Source organism: Dendrobates tinctorius, unplaced genomic scaffold, assembly GCF_039654945.1.
Source record: "Dendrobates tinctorius isolate UK_male_01 unplaced genomic scaffold, ASM3965494v1 ptg000114l, whole genome shotgun sequence".
NCBI classification, from domain to species: domain Eukaryota; kingdom Metazoa; phylum Chordata; class Amphibia; order Anura; family Dendrobatidae; genus Dendrobates; species Dendrobates tinctorius.
The window spans coordinates 16,110,592-16,130,809 of record NW_027361782.1 but is presented as its reverse complement, the minus strand read 5'-3'; the positions used below and the strand labels follow the sequence as shown (position 1 = coordinate 16,130,809).

The window sequence follows — 20,218 nt, the reverse complement described above, 5'->3', positions numbered from 1 at the left end:
AACTGAGGCCCATCATATTAGGGGCTGTGGGGACCATCATATTAGGGGGCTGTGAGTCCATCATATTGGGGAGCTGTGGGTCCATTATATTAGTGAACTGTGTGAGCCATCCTATTAGGGGACTGTGGTCACCATCCTATTAGGATACTGTGGGTGCCATCAGAGTAGAGGGTTGTGGGGACCATCATTTTAGGGGGGCTGTGGGGCCATTATATTGGAGGGGCTGTGGGACCATCATATTAGGGGGCTGTGGGGGCCATCATATTAAGGGACTGTGGGGGCCATTTTATTAGGGGGCTCTGCGGCCATCATATTGGGGAGTTGTGGGGCCATTATATTAGTTAACTATGAGGGCCATCATATAAGGGGACTGTGGGGGTCATCATATTAGGGCACTGTGGGACCATCCTATTAGGGGACTCTGTGGACCATCCTGTTAGGTGACTGTGGGGACCATCCTATTAGGGGACTGTGGGGACCATAATATTGGGGGACTGTTGGGACCATAATATTAGGGGACTGTGGAGGCCATCATATTAAGGGAATGTGGGGCTTTCATATTAGTGGAATGAGGGGGCTATCAGATTAGGGGAGTATGGGGACCTTCATATTAGGGGACTGTGGGGACCATCCTATTAGGGGACTGTGGGACCATCCTATTAGGGGACTGTTGCGATCATTCTATTAGGTGACTGTGGGGGCTGTCATATTAGTGGAGTATAGGGACCATCATATTAAGGGACTGCGGGGACCATCCTATTAGTTAACTGTGGGGGCCATCATATTAGGGGATTGTGGGACCATCCTATTAGGGGACTGTGTGGATCATCATATTAGAGGACTGTGGGGACCATCCTATTAGGGAACTGTGGGGACTATCATATTAGGGGACTGTTGAGGTCCTCCTTTTAGGGTACTGTGGGGGCCATAATATTAGGCGACTTTGCGGACCATCTTATTAGGGGACTGTGGGGACCATCCTATTGGGAGACTGTGGGGACCATCATATTAGGGGACTGTTGGGGGCTATCATATTAGGGGACCATCATATTAGGGGACTGTGGGGTCATCATATTATTGGACTGTGGTAGCCGTCAATTTAGAGAACTGTGGGGAGCATCATATTAAGGGACTGTGGGATGCATTTTATTAGAGCACTGTGTAGAGGCAGCATATTAGGTGACTATCATATTAAAGGACTGTGAGATCCATCATATTAGGGACCTGTGGGGGCCATCATATTATGAGGCTGTAGGAGCCATAATATTAGGAGACTTTGGGGGCTATCATAATAGGGGACTGTGGGGGCCATCCTACTGACTCAAGGCTGTGGAAGCATCATTCTGAGTGGGGGCCATTACACATTGTGTCGGTCATGATTCTGTGTGTTAGGAATGTTATACTTTGCTAGGGGCACTATGGAGTCATTACACGGAACTTGTGGGGGTTGGGGGGTGTGGCATGAAATATTGCCAGGGGGATTCACTGTGAAGATGTAGGGAAGGTGACCTGACGTACGAACTTGTCTGTAGCGAGAAGAGGTGGTTGGTGCACTTTAGATGGATGTTTGTATTAGCAAAAGGGGAACAGCTGGGAAAAGTGGAGAATGAGTGTAATACCAGGGTTTGACCACAAGATGGCAGGAGAGAGCTGTGAGAACAGGGCTAAACAACAGCTTAGGGCTTAGGAAACTGCGTAGTCATGGGGGGCAGGGTTACAGGAACTCGAGAGGGAAATCCCCAGTGTGAGAGAGGGGATAAAAAGGAGAGAGAGGGTTCCAGAGGGTTCTAGTCCAGGGTGAGGAGCTCAAGAAGAGCGGAGGCAAAAAGACAAGACGGACAACGGAGGAGAGCTTCTAGAAGGGACTGAGGAGAACAGACATTCAAGGCAGGTGGCCCCGACAAGAAGTACCGCAGGACAGACAAGGCCCCGGGGGTACCAGACGGACGACGTAGACGGACGACGTACTCGGACTGGTGAAACGCAGGCGGTAGATAGGCCTAGGGCAGCCAAAGCAGAAGAGCCGTGAGGGACGCCACTACTAAAGGGAAGAAAGGTGCAGGTACCCGGGCCTGTGTACGGAGAACTGTGAAGTTGCTGCGATGTATTGCTATGGTTGTCGTGAGGACAGTCAATAAAGAAGACCTGTTGGACGCAATTCTGTCTCCGTCTCGAGTCTTAAAGCGGACCACCCCCATGTCGACTCACGTACCTACAAAGATATCATACTGTGTGTGGTTGGGGCATTTTTAGGAGTATCTTACTCTATAATCGCCATGATAGGCGTATCATGAGTGGAACACTAAGGGGCTTCAGTAGGGTCATAATGACTGTATGTGGCACCTTATATGTTCTTCTTTCTGTTTAGAAAAACTGGGGCATATGACCTGCCACTCATCAAATATTTTTTTGGGAAGATGGGAGGCCCAAATAGACCTTTGCTGTGGTGTCCCGTGATTTCTTTGTATGCCCCCAAAACATTGTATATGACACAAAAATCCAGAAAGTTGTATTTTGTACCCCAAGTGTCAGTGTCATTATCCTGTACCCCGAATGTCAGTGTTATTATCCTGCACTGCGAGTGTCAGTGTCATTATCCAGCACCGCGAGTGTCAGTGTCATTATCCTGTACCGCGAGTGTCAGTGTCATTATCTTGCACCCCGAGTGTCAGCATCATCATCCTGCACCCCGAATGTCAGCATCACTATCCTGTACCCCGAGTGTCAGCGTCATTATCCTGTACCCCGAGTGTCAGCGTCATTATCCTGTACCCCAAGTGTCAGTGTCATTATCCTGTACCCCAAGTGTCAGTATCTTGCACCCCGAGTGTCAGCATCATCATCCTGCACCCTGAATGTCAGCATCACTATCCTGTACCCCGAGTGTCAGCGTCATTATCTTGTACCCCGAATGTCAATGATATTATCCTGTACCCCGAGTGTCAGTGTCATTATCCTGTACCCCAAGTGTCATGGTCATTATCCTGTACCGCGAGTGCCAGTGTCATTATCCTGTACCCCAAGTGTCAACATTATTATCTTGTACCCCGAGTGTCAGTCATTAGCCTGTACCCCAAGTGTCAGTGTCATTATCTTGCACCCTGAGTGTCAGTGTCATTATCCTGTACCCCAAGTGTCACTGTTATTGTCCTGTACCCCGAGTGTCCGTGTAAAGGACGCTCTGACTGGAGCCCTGCCCCATATAATTCTTTATTATGATGTCCCTAGAAATTGCCCCGGCCCATCATGCAGTCTATCATTCTGACATGGGGTGGACTTCCCAAGGGACAAAGAAGAATAATTGTGCATGGTAGTTACATCCAAAGATTCGAATTAAGCTTGTGGTCAATAGACGCTTGATATGTGTCAAGTGTATCAGGGCTAATTTGCTAAACTCTCCAAAATGTAAAGTTATTAGGGCCAAAGAATCTGACTTTCTATGAATGGAGCCGATTTATCCTGATTTATTTGATTTATAAATGCAAATTTGTTTTTAATAAATTATATCTTTACTCCAAGTGCAGCCTGTTAATTCTCCACTCTAACTGTAGCCCCTTTGTTCCATTCTCCGCTCTACCTGTAGCCCCTTACTTCCATTCTCTGCTCTGCTTGTAGCCCCTTAATTCCATTCTCTGCTCTACTTGTAGCTCCTTGCTTCCATTCTCCGCTCTACCTGTAGCCCCTTACTTCCATTCTCCGCTCTACCTGTAGCTCCTTACTTCCATTATCCGCTCTACCTGTAACCCCTTACTTCCATTGTCTGCTCTATCTGTAGCAATTTGCTTCCATTCTCCGTTCCACCTGTAGCACTTTGCTTCCATTCTCCGTTCCACCTGTAGCACTTTGCTTCCATTCTCCGTTCCACCTGTAGCACTTTGCTTCCATTCTCTGCTCCACCTGTAGCACTTTGCTTCCATTCTCCACTCCACCTGTAGCACTTTGCTTCCATTCTCCGCTCTACCTATAGCTCCTTACTTCCATTATCCGCTCTACGTGTAGCACTTTGCTTCCATTCTCCACTCCACCTGTAGCACTTTGCTTCCATTCTCCGTTCCACCTGTAGCACTTTGCTTCCATTCTCTGCTCCACCTGTAGCACTTTGCTTCCATTCTCCACTCCACCTGTAGCACTTTGCTTCCATTCTCTGCTCCACCTGTAGCACTTTGCTTCCATTCTCCGCTCTACCTGTAGCCCCTTACTTCCATTCCCACTCTGCCTGTAACCCCTTACTTCCATTCTCCGCTCTACCTGTAGCCCCTTACTTCCATTCTCCACACTACCTGTAACCCCTTACTTCCATTCTCCTCTCTACCTTAAGCAACTTACTTCCATTCTCCGCTCTACCTGTAGCCCCTTACTTCCATTTTCCGCTCTACCTGTAGCCCCTTACTTCCATTATCTGCTCTACCTGTAGCACTTTGCTTTCATTATCTGCTTCACCTGTAGCAGTTTGCATCCATTCTGCGCTCCACCTATAGCACTTTGCTTCCATTCTCTGCTCCACCTGTAGCCCCTTACTTCCATTCTCCGCTCTACCTGTAGCCCCTTACTTCCATTCTCCGCTCTACCTATAGCTCCTTACTTCCATTATCCGCTCTACGTGTAGCACTTTGCTTCCATTCTCCACTCCACCTGTAGCACTTTGCTTCCATTCTCCGTTCCACCTGTAGCACTTTGCTTCCATTCTCTGCTCCACCTGTAGCACTTTGCTTCCATTCTCCACTCCACCTGTAGCACTTTGCTTCCATTCTCTGCTCCACCTGTAGCACTTTGCTTCCATTCTCTGCTCCACCTGTAGCACTTTGCTTCCATTCTCCGCTCTACCTGTAGCCCCTTACTTCCATTCCCACTCTGCCTGTAACCCCTTACTTCCATTCTCCGCTCTACCTGTAGCCCCTTACTTCCATTCTCCACACTACCTGTAACCCCTTACTTCCATTCTCCTCTCTACCTTAAGCAAATTACTTCCATTCTCCGCTCTACCTGTAGCCCCTTACTTCCATTCTCCACTCTACCTGTAACCCCTTACTTCCATTCTCCACTCTACCTGTAGCCCCTTACTTCCATTCTCCACACTACCTGTAACCCCTTACTTCCATTCTCCTCTCTACCTTAAGCAACTTACTTCCATTCTCCGCTCTACCTGTAGCCCCTTACTTCCATTTTCCGCTCTACCTGTAGCCCCTTACTTCCATTATCTGCTCTACCTGTAGCACTTTGCTTCCATTCTCTGCTCCACCTGTAGCACTTTGCTTCCATTCTCTGCTCCACCTGTAGCACTTTGCTTCCATTCTCTGCTCCACCTGTAGCACTTTGCTTCAATTCTCTGCTCTACCTGTAGCCCCTTACTTCCATTCTCCACTCTACCTGTAACCCCTTACTTCCATTCTCCACTCTACCTGAAGCAACTTACTTCCATTCTCCGCTCTACCTGTAGCCGCTTACTTCCATTCTCCACACTACCTGTAACCCCATACTTCCATTCTCTGCACTACCTGTAACCCCTTACTTCCATTCTCCTCTATACCTTAAGCAACTTACTTCCATTCTCCGCTCTACCTGTAGCCCCTTACTTCCATTTTCCGCTCTACCTGTAGCCCCTTCCATTCTCCGCTCTACCTGTAGCCCCTTACTTCCATTATCTGCTCTACCTGTATCACTTTGCTTCCATTCTCTGCTCCACCTGTAGCACTTTGCGTCCATTCTCTGCTCCACCTGTAGCACTTTGCTTCCATTCTCTGCTCTACCTGTAGCCCCTTACTTCCATTCTCCGCTCTACCTGTAGCCCCTTACTTCCATTCTCCACACTACCTGTAACCCCTTACTTCCATTCTCCTCTCTACCTTAAGCAAATTACTTCCATTCTCCGCTCTACCTGTAGCCCCTTACTTCCATTCTCCACTCTACCTGTAACCCCTTACTTCCATTCTCCACTCTACCTGTAGCCCCTTACTTCCATTCTCCACACTACCTGTAACCCCTTACTTCCATTCTCCTCTCTACCTTAAGCAACTTACTTCCATTCTCCGCTCTACCTGTAGCCCCTTACTTCCATTTTCCGCTCTACCTGTAGCCCCTTACTTCCATTATCTGCTCTACCTGTAGCACTTTGCTTCCATTCTCTGCTCCACCTGTAGCACTTTGCTTCCATTCTCTGCTCCACCTGTAGCACTTTGCTTCCATTCTCTGCTCCACCTGTAGCACTTTGCTTCCATTCTCTGCTCCACCTGTAGCACTTTGCTTCAATTCTCTGCTCTACCTGTAGCCCCTTACTTCCATTCTCCACTCTACCTGTAACCCCTTACTTCCATTCTCCACTCTACCTGAAGCAACTTACTTCCATTCTCCGCTCTACCTGTAGCCGCTTACTTCCATTCTCCACACTACCTGTAACCCCATACTTCCATTCTCTGCACTACCTGTAACCCCTTACTTCCATTCTCCTCTCTACCTTAAGCAACTTACTTCCATTCTCCGCTCTACCTGTAGCCCCTTACTTCCATTTTCCGCTCTACCTGTAGCCCCTTCCATTCTCCGCTCTACCTGTAGCCCCTTACTTCCATTATCTGCTCTACCTGTATCACTTTGCTTCCATTCTCTGCTCCACCTGTAGCACTTTGCGTCCATTCTCTGCTCCACCTGTAGCACTTTGCTTCCATTCTCTGCTCTACCTGTAGCCCCTTACTTCCATTCTCCGCTCTACCTGTAGCCCCTTACTTCCGTTCTCCACTCTACCTGAAGCAACTTACTTCCATTCTCCGCTCTACCTGTAGCCGCTTACTTCCATTCTCCGCACTACCTGTAACCCCTTACTTCCATTCTTTGCACTACCTGTAACCCCTTACTTCCATTCTCCTCTCTACCTTAAGCAACTTACTTCCATTCTCCTCTCTACCTGTAGCCCCTTACTTCCATTTTCCGCTCTACCTGTAGCCCCTTACTTCCATTGTCTGCTCTATCTGTAGTAATTTGCTTCCATTCTCCGCTCCACCTGTAGCACTTTGCTTCCATTCTCTGCTCCACCTGTAGCACTTTGCTTCCATTCTCTGCTCCACCAGTAGCACTTTGCTTCCATTCTCTGCTCTACTTGTAGCCCCTTACTTCCATTCTCCGCTCTACCTGTAGCCCCTTACTTCCATTCTCCACTCTACCTGTAACCCCTTACTTCCATTCTCCACTCTACCTGAAGCAACTTACTTCCATTCTCCGCTCTACCTGTAGCCCCTTACTTCCATGCTCTGCTCTACCTGTAGCCCCTTACTTCCATTCTCTGCACTACCTGTAACCCCTAACTTCCATTCTCCACTCTATCTGAAGCAACTTACTTCCATTCTCCGCTCTACCTGTAACCCCTTACTTCCATTTTCCGCTCTACCTGTAGCCCCTTACTTCCATTCTCCGCTCTACCTGTAGCCCCTTACTTCCATTTTCCGCTCTACCTGTAGCCTGTTACTTCCATTCTCCGCTCTACCTGTAGCCCCTTACTTCCATTGTCTGCTCTATTTGTAGCACTTTGCTTCCATTCTCCGCTCCACCTGTAGCACTTTGCTTCCATTCTCTGCTCCACCTGTAGCACTTTGCTTCCATTCTCTGCTCCACCTGTAGCACTTTGCTTCCATTCTCTGCTTGACCTGTAGCACTTTGCTTCCATTCTCTGCTCGACCTGTAGCACTTTGCTTCCATTCTCTGCTCCACTGTAGCACTTTGCTTCCATTCTCTGCTCCACCTGTAGCAGTTTGCTTCCATTCTGCGCTCCACCTATAGCACTTTGCTTCCATTCTCTGCTCCACCTGTAGCACTTTGCTTCCATTCTCTGCTCGACCTGTAGCACTTTGCTTCCATTCTCTGCTCGACCTGTAGCACTTTGCTTCCATTCTCTGCTCCACTGTAGCACTTTGCTTCCATTCTCTGCTCCACCTGTAGCAGTTTGCTTCCATTCTCTGCTCCACCTGTAGCACTTTGCTTCCATTCTCTGCTCCACCTGTAGCACTTTGCTTCCATTCTCTGCTCCACCTGTTGCACTTTGCTTCCATTCTCTGCTCCACCTGTAGCACTTTGCTTTCATTCTCTGCTCCACCTATAGCACTTTGCTTCCATTCTCCGCTTCTCCTGTAGCACTTTGCTTCCATTTGCTGCTTCACCTGTTGCACTTTACTTACATTCTCTGCTCCACCTGTAGCACTTTGCTTCCATTCTCCGCTGCACCTGTAGCACTTTGCTTCCATTCTCCGCTTCTCCTGTAGCACTTTGCTTCCATTCTCCACTCTACCTGAAGCAACTTACTTCCATTCTCCGCTCTACCTGTAGCCCCTTACTTCCATTCTCTGCTCTACCTGTAGCCCCTTACTTCCATTCTCTGCACTACCTGTAACCCCTTACTTCCATTCTCCACTCTATCTGAAGCAACTTACTTCCATTCTCCGCTCTACCTGTAACCCCTTACTTCCATTTTCCGCTCTACCTGTAGCCCCTTACTTCCATTCTCCGCTCTACCTGTAGCCCCTTACTTCCATTTTCCGCTCTACCTGTAGCCTGTTACTTCCATTCTCCGCTCTACCTGTAGCCCCTTACTTCCATTGTCTGCTCTATCTGTAGCAATTTGCTTCCATTCTCCGCTCCACCTGTAGCACTTTGCTTCCATTCTCTGCTCCACCTGTAGCACTTTGCTTCCATTCTCTGCTCCACCTGTAGCACTTTGCTTCCATTCTCTGCTCGACCTGTAGCACTTTGCTTCCATTCTCTGCTCGACCTGTAGCACTTTGCTTCCATTCTCTGCTCCACTGTAGCACTTTGCTTCCATTCTCTGCTCCACCTGTAGCAGTTTGCTTCCATTCTCTGCTCCACCTGTAGCACTTTGCTTCCATTCTCTGCTCGACCTGTAGCACTTTGCTTCCATTCTCTGCTCGACCTGTAGCACTTTGCTTCCATTCTCTGCTCCACTGTAGCACTTTGCTTCCATTCTCTGCTCCACCTGTAGCAGTTTGCTTCCATTCTCTGCTCCACCTGTAGCACTTTGCTTCCATTCTCTGCTCCACCTGTAGCACTTTGCTTCCATTCTCTGCTCCACCTGTTGCACTTTGCTTCCATTCTCTGCTCCACCTGTAGCACTTTGCTTTCATTCTCTGCTCCACCTATAGCACTTTGCTTCCATTCTCCGCTTCTCCTGTAGCACTTTGCTTCCATTTGCTGCTTCACCTGTTGCACTTTACTTACATTCTCTGCTCCACCTGTAGCACTTTGCTTCCATTCTCCGCTGCACCTGTAGCACTTTGCTTCCATTCTCCGCTTCTCCTGTAGCACTTTGCTTCCATTCTCCACTCTACCTGAAGCAACTTACTTCCATTCTCCGCTCTACCTGTAGCCCCTTACTTCCATTCTCTGCTCTACCTGTAGCCCCTTACTTCCATTCTCTGCACTACCTGTAACCCCTTACTTCCATTCTCCACTCTATCTGAAGCAACTTACTTCCATTCTCCGCTCTACCTGTAACCCCTTACTTCCATTTTCCGCTCTACCTGTAGCCCCTTACTTCCATTCTCCGCTCTACCTGTAGCCCCTTACTTCCATTTTCCGCTCTACCTGTAGCCTGTTACTTCCATTCTCCGCTCTACCTGTAGCCCCTTACTTCCATTGTCTGCTCTATCTGTAGCAATTTGCTTCCATTCTCCGCTCCACCTGTAGCACTTTGCTTCCATTCTCTGCTCCACCTGTAGCACTTTGCTTCCATTCTCTGCTCCACCTGTAGCACTTTGCTTCCATTCTCTGCTCGACCTGTAGCACTTTGCTTCCATTCTCTGCTCGACCTGTAGCACTTTGCTTCCATTCTCTGCTCCACTGTAGCACTTTGCTTCCATTCTCTGCTCCACCTGTAGCAGTTTGCTTCCATTCTGCGCTCCACCTATAGCACTTTGCTTCCATTCTCTGCTCCACCTGTAGCACTTTGCTTCCATTCTCTGCTCGACCTGTAGCACTTTGCTTCCATTCTCTGCTCGACCTGTAGCACTTTGCTTCCATTCTCTGCTCCACTGTAGCACTTTGCTTCCATTCTCTGCTCCACCTGTAGCAGTTTGCTTCCATTCTCTGCTCCACCTGTAGCACTTTGCTTCCATTCTCTGCTCCACCTGTAGCACTTTGCTTCCATTCTCTGCTCCACCTGTTGCACTTTGCTTCCATTCTCTGCTCCACCTGTAGCACTTTGCTTTCATTCTCTGCTCCACCTATAGCACTTTGCTTCCATTCTCCGCTTCTCCTGTAGCACTTTGCTTCCATTTGCTGCTTCACCTGTTGCACTTTACTTACATTCTCTGCTCCACCTGTAGCACTTTGCTTCCATTCTCCGCTGCACCTGTAGCACTTTGCTTCCATTCTCCGCTTCTCCTGTAGCACTTTGCTTCCATTCTCCGCTTCTCCTGTAGAACTTTGCTTCCATTATCTGCTCCACCTGTGGCACTTTGCTTAAATTCTCCTCTCTATCTGCAGCACACTCCAGTCCATCATGGCTTCTTGCCACCTCCTGTACATGACACTTTTCTTATTTAGGCATTAATTGCACTTTCATCTCTTATAAATGACATAATTTAATATATATCAGCGCACCCTAAACTGTAAACAATCACCTTCTTTCCTGGGTTTGAGAGGAGTGTTGTGTCAGCCGGGCAGATACTTAAGATTTTGTAGATAAATCTGACTTTGCTGCAGATATTCACATTTACAGGATGATCACATTTATATTCTCCATCAATGTGTCACTGATGGAAGCGATTCCCATCTGAATGTGCCCGCTCTGCATTCTGTTGACTCTGCACATTGCCTACCGTGTGAGCCCTGAGGATGCTGCATTAGGTGCGGTACATTGCATTGATTTCTGTGTTGGGTCAGAATATAACAGGCAGGTTATAACTGATATTTACAGAGCACCAATATCTCTCCGGTCTTTCATAGCACTCACAATTACATAGGCTTCCGGGGCTCCTACCAGCAGCAATAAATCCTACCGCATCTATCATTTTTATAGTGCAACTTAATTGAACATTAGGGGCAAAAACATTTCATTTCTCTATACTATATGGAGGACAGAGTTTATTAATGTCTTGATATGGCGAATGGCCGCCAAAAATTATTGCAAATCTACAAGAAATGGCTTTAAACTATGTATTAAAATGTACTGTACTACAGATTACTATCAGAGAGGACTGCATAGACTATACCACCTTTACCGTGGAAATATGTTTATTTGTTGGTTTTAGACTTTTGGAGAGGTTAAAGTTGCTATATGATGTTGACTGATTTCTGGTTTCATTTTTCAAGCCTACTTTCATAATGTGGAGCTGCAGGTTTTGAGCTCAGTGGGTGTTTCATGTGAGCTGCAGGTTTTGAGCTCAGTGGGTGTTTCATGTGAGCTGCAGGTTTTGAGCTCAGTGGGTGTTTCATGTGAGCTGCAGGTTTTGAGCTCAGTGGGTGTTTCATGTGAGCTACAGGTTTTGAGCTCAGTGGGTGTTTCATGTGAGCTGCAGGTTTTGAGCTCAGTGGGTGTTTCATGTGAGCTGCAGGTTTTGAGCTCAGTGGGTGTTTCATGTGAGCTGCAGGTTTTGAGCTCAGTGAGTGTTTCATGTGAGCTGCAGGTTTTGAGCTCAGTGGGTGTTTCATGTGAGCTGCAGGTTTTGAGCTCAGTGAGTGTTTCATGTGAGCTGCAGGTTTTGAGCTCAGTGGGTGTTTCATGTGAGCTGCAGGTTTTGAGCTCAGTGGGTGTTTCATGTGAGCTGCAGGTTTTGAGCTCAGTGAGTGTTTCATGTGAGCTGCAGGTTTTGAGCTCAGTGGGTGTTTCATGTGAGCTGCAGGTTTTGAGCTCAGTGGGTGTTTCATGTGAGCTGCAGGTTTTGAGCTCAGTGGGTGTTTCATGTGAGCTGCAGGTTTTGAGCTCAGTGAGTGTTTCATGTGAGCTGCAGGTTTTGAGCTCAGTGGGTGTTTCATGTGAGCTGCAGGTTTTGAGCTCAGTGGGTGTTTCATGTGAGCTGCAGGTTTTGAGCTCAGTGGGTGTTTCATGTGAGCTGCAGGTTTTGAGCTCAGTGGGTGTTTCATGTGAGCTGCAGGTTTTGAGCTCAGTGGGTGTTTCATGTGAGCTGCAGGTTTTGAGCTCAGTGGGTGTTTCATGTGAGCTGCAGGTTTTGAGCTCAGTGAGTGTTTCATGTGAGCTACAGGTTTTGAGCTCAGTGAGTGTTTCATGTGAGATGCAGGTTTTGAGCTCAGTGGGTGTGAAATCAGATATTAAACAGTGTTCTTATACATCAGTTTTTCTCAAAAGAGTTTTATCTGTGTTTTTCACAGACAGCGCTCGTACCTGTGACAGTCTATGCAAATGTTCACATGTCCATGTATTTTCACAGACTGAGTGTGCTGCACAATATCATATATTTTACATCAGTATTTGTAGCCAATACCAGGAGTGGAACAATCAGAGAAAAAGTCTAATAGAAACACGTCACCACTTCTGTATTTATCACCTTCTCCTAGTTTTGGCTACAAATACTGATGTAAAATACTGACCAAATACTGAACATGTGAACGTAACCTAAGAAACATAGTAGCAATAGAAAAAAAGGATATCGTCCATTCTTCACGCTGTGTGCTACAATCAGAGGTTAAAATAGAGAAAATAGCAGAAAGATGTGTATTACCATGTGGCTGGTTTCCTATTTAAGGAGATAGGATGCTGTAATCTTCAGCACAGGGCTGTTATAACTTGACCTGGTCCTGCATTGTCCTTGCAGCGACCACTACTGGGAACATTTTGTATTACATGAAGTCTAATGAAATAGTTGTCAGTTTGTGAAATATATGGACACGGGTCTCCAGGAGCAGCTCTTACTGATAAAGGAATGGAAGAGAATACAACAGATTATATCGCAACAACGTAATAAAATGTCACAAACGCGTCCGTTTCCGGCTCCGATGCATCACGTCTTGGCATTGACATGCGCCGGGGTCTGTAACACATGCCACAATCTATTGCTTCATAAATATTGGGACATCATTGTCATTTAGTAAGTGAGCCCCTTTCCTGCTTTTAATAAAATATAGCTAATGCCGAGGCCTGGATATGTGACCTGTCAGTGAGTGACAAGTGGGCGGAGCTGTGCGCACAACGAGGGGCATATTGCTGCCTGAATAACGGATGATATAGAATATATTGCCTAATGATGAATCAGCAGATCCACGTCCCATAGTTTATTAATCAGGCGCCGACCGTCTTCTAACCAAACACAGCTGATAATTATTGAACTGCATTAAACATTATCAGTTGATATACTGTATTTCAGATTCTTTTTTTTTTCTCGCGCAGCCGTAAAATGATGAGGATATACGACGCCGGCCCCAGTCATCTGTTTATATTATGCTGAGTTAATTGAACCATATGAGACATTGTATCAGTGCCAAAGAATTCATATATCTAATCCTGTACGGCCAACGGTAAAGAAGAGGAAGATGGCTGCCCCTCTCCATAAATCACGGGCCATGGGGGTGTCCCCAGGCACTTTAATGCGGTGTTTGTCCTGGACGGCCTCTGACCAGCACCACCGCCACTTCTCAGCAATTACTCCATGAAATGTTCATCTGCCAGGAACTGACGCTCGTCCTCCGCACTGACAGAACGGCTCGTGCCCTTAAAGGGGAATGCCGCATTGGAAAGTGACAGTTTCCACAGACCAGTAACTTTAGCACTTTTGTGGTGTTGGCTTATTCTTGGCTTTTCAGCCATGATTAGTAATAGAGATGAGCAAATAAAGTCTACACAAATCTTACAAAAATCCACATTCTACAAAATGCAGAATTTTTTGTTTTTCACTTCTGCGTGAATTCAGCAGAATGTCGGCTCCTTGTCTCCACCATTCTGACCCATAAAAGGTGATCAAAAGGTAATTATTTTTTTTCATCTTTACACTCACTTTATCGCTCACCTCTTCAACCCCTCCATTACTCTATGGCATCGATATGGTCTTCACCTCACCTTCTAATCTTCTGCCATTTGTGGTGGAATCCACTTGTGCGTCAAAGGTGGCAGCGCATGACTTGACCTCCCAAAAGCCAGAAGTCCCAGCTCAGTGTGACAGAGCAGGGGGATCAGAAGATGTGGCGAGAACCGGACACATGGCGGTGAGGAGCGGAAGAGTGACTGCTGAGTGTAAGGCTACTTTTTAGTTTTTATATTGATTATGCTCTGGGGCCTTAGAAGAACCCACAGGACAATAAGGGACATTATCAAATTTCCAGGAAATCAGGGCTGTGGAGTCGGTAAGCCAAATCTGCGACTCCGACTCCTCAATTTCCCTTACACCGACTCCACGACTCCGACTCCCACACATATTGCTTATATTTAAGTGAAAAATTTATTGTAGTACAATGTGAACCTCAGACATTTAATCATTTTTATGATCCCATAATCAAGATATTTAGATAGAACAGAATATATATTGGTGTACTACCCGGTTTTCATTCTTTTTGGTACAGATACGAAATGGATAGACAGATATGGATAAATGGATGGATAGAGCAGATTTCTAATCTGCTTTTGCTATTGAAAACATTATCTATGAGCTCAAAAACCTTTCAGATGATGCAGTTTTTTAAAAAGCTGATCTGCTTTTGCAGCTGAAAAACGTATCCTCAAAAAACACAGGAAAAACGCTGTGTGTGAATCTAGCCTTAGATCAGGAATAGAACAGCCATTTATAGGACATTTCATAACTTTCCCAAACTCCTATGAAAAAATATTCAGCACATCCTGCATTGAATTACTGTACCCAATTTATATATTTTAGGAGTCGGAGTCGGTCCATTTTATACCGACTCCAACTCCGACTCCACCAAAATGAGCACCGACTCCGACTCCACGACTCCGACTCCGACTCCACAGCCCTGCAGGAAATACTGTGAGAACAGGCAAATTCAAATTCTGCCCGATCCACTAGTCAGTACTAATCTGATCTATCTCTTTTCTAGATTGTTTTTTTGTGTGCCTTGGACTCACTATTGATGCACTTTTGCTCACTTTCTCTAAGGCCCCTTTCACATATCCGTATATTTCCGGTACCGGAAAAACTGGTACCGGAGATGTCCGTGTGTGTGCTACGTGTGGCGCACGTGTGCCACATTAGTTACTACACGGACAGGCCACCGAGGAAGAAGCGCTACTGTAAGCACTGTTCCCCGGCGGCTGGTGCTGAAGCCGGCTGTCTTCATTCTCTCCTGCTCTGAAGTCCGAACTACAGCAGGTGGTGGATTTTGTAACTGTTACCCCCATCCTCCACACCTACCCAGCAGAAAAGCGAATGATGACAGCCGGCTTCAGCACTAGCCGCTGGGGAACAGCGCTTACTGTAGTGCTTCTTCCCCGGTGGCCGTCCGTGTCACACGGAGGACATCAAAGTGTGTTCTCAGTGTGCATGTTTTGTCGTCCGTGATGACTGCAAAAAACAGACATGTCAGCATGTTTTGCCCACGGACACACGGTCTGTGGAAACACACTGACATGTGCATAGACCCATTCATTTGAATGGGTCTACGTGGGTATGTGTTTCCGGTACGTGTGAAAACTGTCACCACACGTACCAGAGACATGGACGTGTGAAAGGGGCCTAAGGGCCCCTAGATGCCCGCTCGTCCCTTAGATACCCGATGTGTACCTTAGTTACCAGCTCCCTGCATCAGCACGCTGGTAACTAAAGTACACAGTGACGCCGCGCGCTCGGCGTCGCTGGTGCTGATCGTTGGTGAACCTGCCTGTTTGACAGCTCACCAGCGATCATGTAGTGACTCACCAATGATCCTGACAAGTTGATATCATTTTCGGGATCGCTGGTGAGTCGCTATGTGTGACAGGTCCTTAACTTTCATTTCCTTTTTTCTTCTTCTTACTCAGTCTTCTCGCTATTGGGAGACTTCACATCCGTCTTTCGCAGTCCAGGTACCAAATGCAATGTCAGGACTACCTGCTGGTCTCCTGAACCAAACTCCATAACTATATATACAGCTGTAGAATTTAGTTCTGGCCTGAGGAGGCCCCATAACATGCACCGAGAACACTGGGTCAAAGATGCAACGAAGGCGCATAGGACTGGACAGCGGGCAGATAGCAGTGGGGGCATGCAGAAGGGCGAGCAGTGAAGGAAGCATGTTTTTTTTGTGTTTTTTTTTTTTTTACCTTTTGTCGGCTAGTTGCCAATTTGCTGAAGTGCAGATTTTTGTAAAATTCAAGAATTCAGTGTTACTTCATTTGTCCATCTCCAGTCATATATCACTCGACTTCATACACTGCTGGAGATTTCTGCTCCAGAATTCTGGTGTAATTTACACAAAAAACTGTCATTCGTGACTTGCACCATATTTATTATAAGGCTACATGGCTGACAATGGAACGTGATATGGAGAGGGCTCAGACGTGATAAGACTAGACCTTCTTACAAATTGAGCAAACAGCATGACCCACTATGAATTTGGGGCATTTTAAGACCCTCTAGTCTAAGTTTGCATTGTCTAAGAATTACGCAGGATTAATAGATCTGCCCCGGTCTGGTTGAAGGTATGAGGGAGCTTTCCTCTGGGGCAGAATCTCGGTGTATAGCGCCTGTCGCAGGCTGCACCCGCCATGTGCAAGAGCCCCACGTCTCCTATACATCTCTTAACTCTCTTTATTTTTCGCTAAGTGACTTTGTCAGGATTCACACTTGTGATTGTTCTTTTCTTTCAGGTTAGAACAACGTAGCAAATTGCTTTATTGTGTCCATAACAATATAACAATAAATAAATAACTCTTTACACAATGTATCATTATCAGCTTTTACTTACAGAGAATTCTTTTAATTCATTTGTCACACAATAGATTGTAAAGCTGGTGAGTGACTCATCTTCTTATATGGAAAAATGCAAAATACTTGTTAAAACAAAAGAACTTTGCCATTTACTCGTTACTAAGAATCCTCTCTGTTCTCAACATCGAAAAGATATTTCATTGTATCATTTCCGATTCATTGTCTGTGACCGGCCATCTCTGCAGCCGATAGGTGCTCCGCTTCCTGGGCAGTGAGTGCAGCGCTTACAGGCTCTTGTCTATAGCGCTAAGGAGCGCTGCTCTGAAGCCGGACAGATTGATGGATTCAGCGGGATCCCAACCAGTCCTAACAGCGAGCTGGTCCCAGTCCTGTCTCGTGGCTGCTGCACTCAGCGATGAGTCCTGTGGACCATAGATGTGGTTTGCCGGGACGTCACACCCTATAAATCATAGGCGGAGCGCCGCTTGGTTTTATGCCACCGGCTGTTTCTATATAATAAATGTTCTAGTCATATTGATTTTCTGGCAAAATTCATCATCGCTGATAACAGCAGCGACTTCTGATCTTGTGTCCGAGCCACTAACAAAACATGAAGTGTATTTCAGGATATAATAACCATGGGCAGAGGTCTGAATATTCAAATACAGGGAAATCCCTCTGCTGCAGCATCTGATTATCCAGAAAGGCTGATAATCAAGAAGGCTTCATCCAGCTCTTGTCTCCACTGCCATGAAATGACATTTCCAATCTGCTGCCTCTTCCTAAAGCCTTCCTACCATTACTAGTCACTCTTGTATCATTTTTGGCCACTACTCCAGAATATTGGATAATCCAGCACCTGTTATGTCCATTACATCCAATTTAAAGACGTCTTTTCTGCAGTCCTCTGTCATGGTGTGCCTCTTGATAAAAAACCTAGCGACATCACATTGTAGGCGGAAGGTTTCTGTAGCTTTATTATTTATTGTCCTCACTTATATAGCGCTATCATATTCCACAGCGCTGTACAGACATTATCATCTCTGTCCCCATCGGGGCTCACAATCTACATTCCCCATCAGTCCTTGGAGTGTGGGAGGAAACCGGAGGAAACCCACGCAAACATGAGGAGAACATTCAAACTCCTGGCAGATGTTGTCATATGTGTGGGATTTGAACCCAGGACCTTAGAGCTGTAAGGCTGCAGTACTGACCACTGAGTCACTGTACAGTGCTAACCACTGAGTCACCATAGAGTACTAACAACTGAGCCACCGTACAGTGCTAACCCCTGAGTCACCATAGAGTTCCAACAACTGAGCCACCATACAGTGCTAAATACTGAGTGACCGTACAGTGCTAACCACCAGGCCACCATACAGTGCTAACCAATGGGCAACTATACAGTAGTAACAAATGAGCCACCACACAGTGCTAACCACTGAGTCACAGTACAGTGCTAACCACTGAACATATTACAGTGCTAACCACTGAACACATTACATTACTAACCACTGAACACCATACAATGCTAACCACTGAGCCACTGTACAGTGCTAACCACTGAGCCACTGGGTAAATGAGCTTTGTAAATTAGTTCTATGACTTGTATGACAGAGGCACTTTGTTGATATCTAGATACAATTAATATTTTATTTCATTTATTTTTAACTAGTGTACTCTAGTCACATCCAAAGCTGCATTGACAGTTCTGCCGGTTTTTACTTGGAATGTGTTATCTACTAAGCCCTAATAATCACAAGATGTAACCCCAGAACTGCTATTTCAGGCCCCATAGTGCACTGCACTGACGCACCAGGAAGTCACAAGAGTTGTGAGTGCAGCTTTGGCTGTGACTGGAGTATATAAACACATCAAGTCTGCAGTTTTCATCTTTGAAGGGTTCATGATTTCTTCTTGCCATCTCTGTAGTTTAGGTTTGCTGCTTGTGATGAGCAGGGCGGACGCTCTGCCGGTGCTGAGTAGTTCCGTATGTCTGTGTCTCCTCTTCTGTCGTCCTCCCTGTCATGGTGTCGGCACTGCTTCTGCTTCCTCGGTGGATGTGACATTTCTTCTTGGACAGGGTTTGCCGCCTTTGTCAGGAATCCTCCGCTCAATCTGGCAGATTTTTGCTTTTTATTTCCATTTTCTTCCTATGTGTAGAAAATCTGCAGCCACAATATTAAATCCCCTGTGCCCAATGGCCCCGGACAAGTGAACGCTGCAGGGTTGTACCACTGAGTTCAGTGATTGCAATCCTGGATTTTCTGGATTATAGGAAAGCATCTTTTCAGTATTCCTGATAATTCAGTATGTCTGGCATCACACGCATATGCAGAACGTAAACTTGCCTTCTGGGAAAATGTACAATGAACTGTTCTGTGCATTTATGGGAGCGGTTTCCAATCCGTGTCTCTCCAGTTGCGACAGAACTACAAATCCCAGCATGCTTATGTTGGTAGTTTTGTTGCACCTGCAGGGTCCGAGCTTGGAGGCCACTGTTGGAGTTTGCTGTTTTTGAGAATTGTAGACGTGCCTTTTTTATTTGTGTGCTTCACCTTCATCTCTTCCCTTTATTTCAGCCCCTTCGCTTTCACTGGATACTTGACAATGCAGCGTCAGTTAATGTTGGGCAGCCTACAGCAGTGTCTTGATCACTGTTTGCTGTCTTGGTGAGTGCTCCTCGTCCTTTGAACAATTACTTTCCTTTTTCACACACTTCTAGTTGCCGTCCACCGCAGTTTAGAACACTAGAAGGCGAAACTGTTACTTTGTTACATTCTAGTGGCCAGATGGGAAGTCTTGTATTTGTGATGACTCTTTTCACAAACTTTGTGTAGGTCATGGTTAGTGGGTGTCATCCGGCCATATGTGGATAAATTCCATTATACGGCTTCAGAGCCAATGAAAGGACTTTTAAGTCAAGGTTTGGCCTTTAAAATCCAATGTTTATTTTGCTTATTTTAAATAAAGTCATGTTGATCAACAATAGGGCCTCTCAATCAGATAATGACCATAAGCTAGCAATTGCTACTTTACGATTGTTTGGATACTCCAGATAAAACTTTGTCTACACATGACCAGTTGTCCGTTGTTGGCCACTATGTGACTTTTGTATTTTAGTAACTTTACAATTTTTTTAAGAGGTTGTTTGGGACCTTAACATTGATGGCCTGTTCTTAGGCTAGGCCACTAAGGTTTGATCAGTGGAGGTGCGATACACGGCGCTCTGCCGATTAGCTGTTCCGGTGTCGTTGGTGGCTGATACCGCTCAGTTACAGAGCTGCACAGCTCCATCCATGGTATAGTGGCCGTGGCCTGGTACTACACATCCACCCCCCAATGATTTGAAAAAAGGAAAGATGTGCAATACCTGGTCCTGGCCACTATACAGTCAACAGAGCTGCTCCGTG

At 46.3% G+C, this 20,218-nt stretch overlaps 1 protein-coding gene across 5 annotated transcripts in view; it reads left to right on the top strand.

Moving 5' to 3' along the window:
* Positions 1-20,218, top strand: part of LOC141101061 (protocadherin-11 X-linked-like) — a 1,762,603-nt gene that overhangs the window by 262,472 nt on the left and 1,479,913 nt on the right. Inside the window, exon 4 of one of the 5 annotated variants that reach the window (XM_073589872.1) lies at positions 19,388-19,477. The exons of 3 other annotated variants lie outside the window; for them this stretch is intronic. In XM_073589872.1, the coding sequence (XP_073445973.1) occupies positions 19,388-19,459 (72 nt within the window). In that variant the 3' untranslated portion in view covers positions 19,460-19,477. Of the gene's footprint in view, positions 1-13,339; positions 15,333-19,387; positions 19,478-20,218 lie in introns of those variants that run through there. One more of the 5 variants, XM_073589875.1, reaches the window with a different exon arrangement.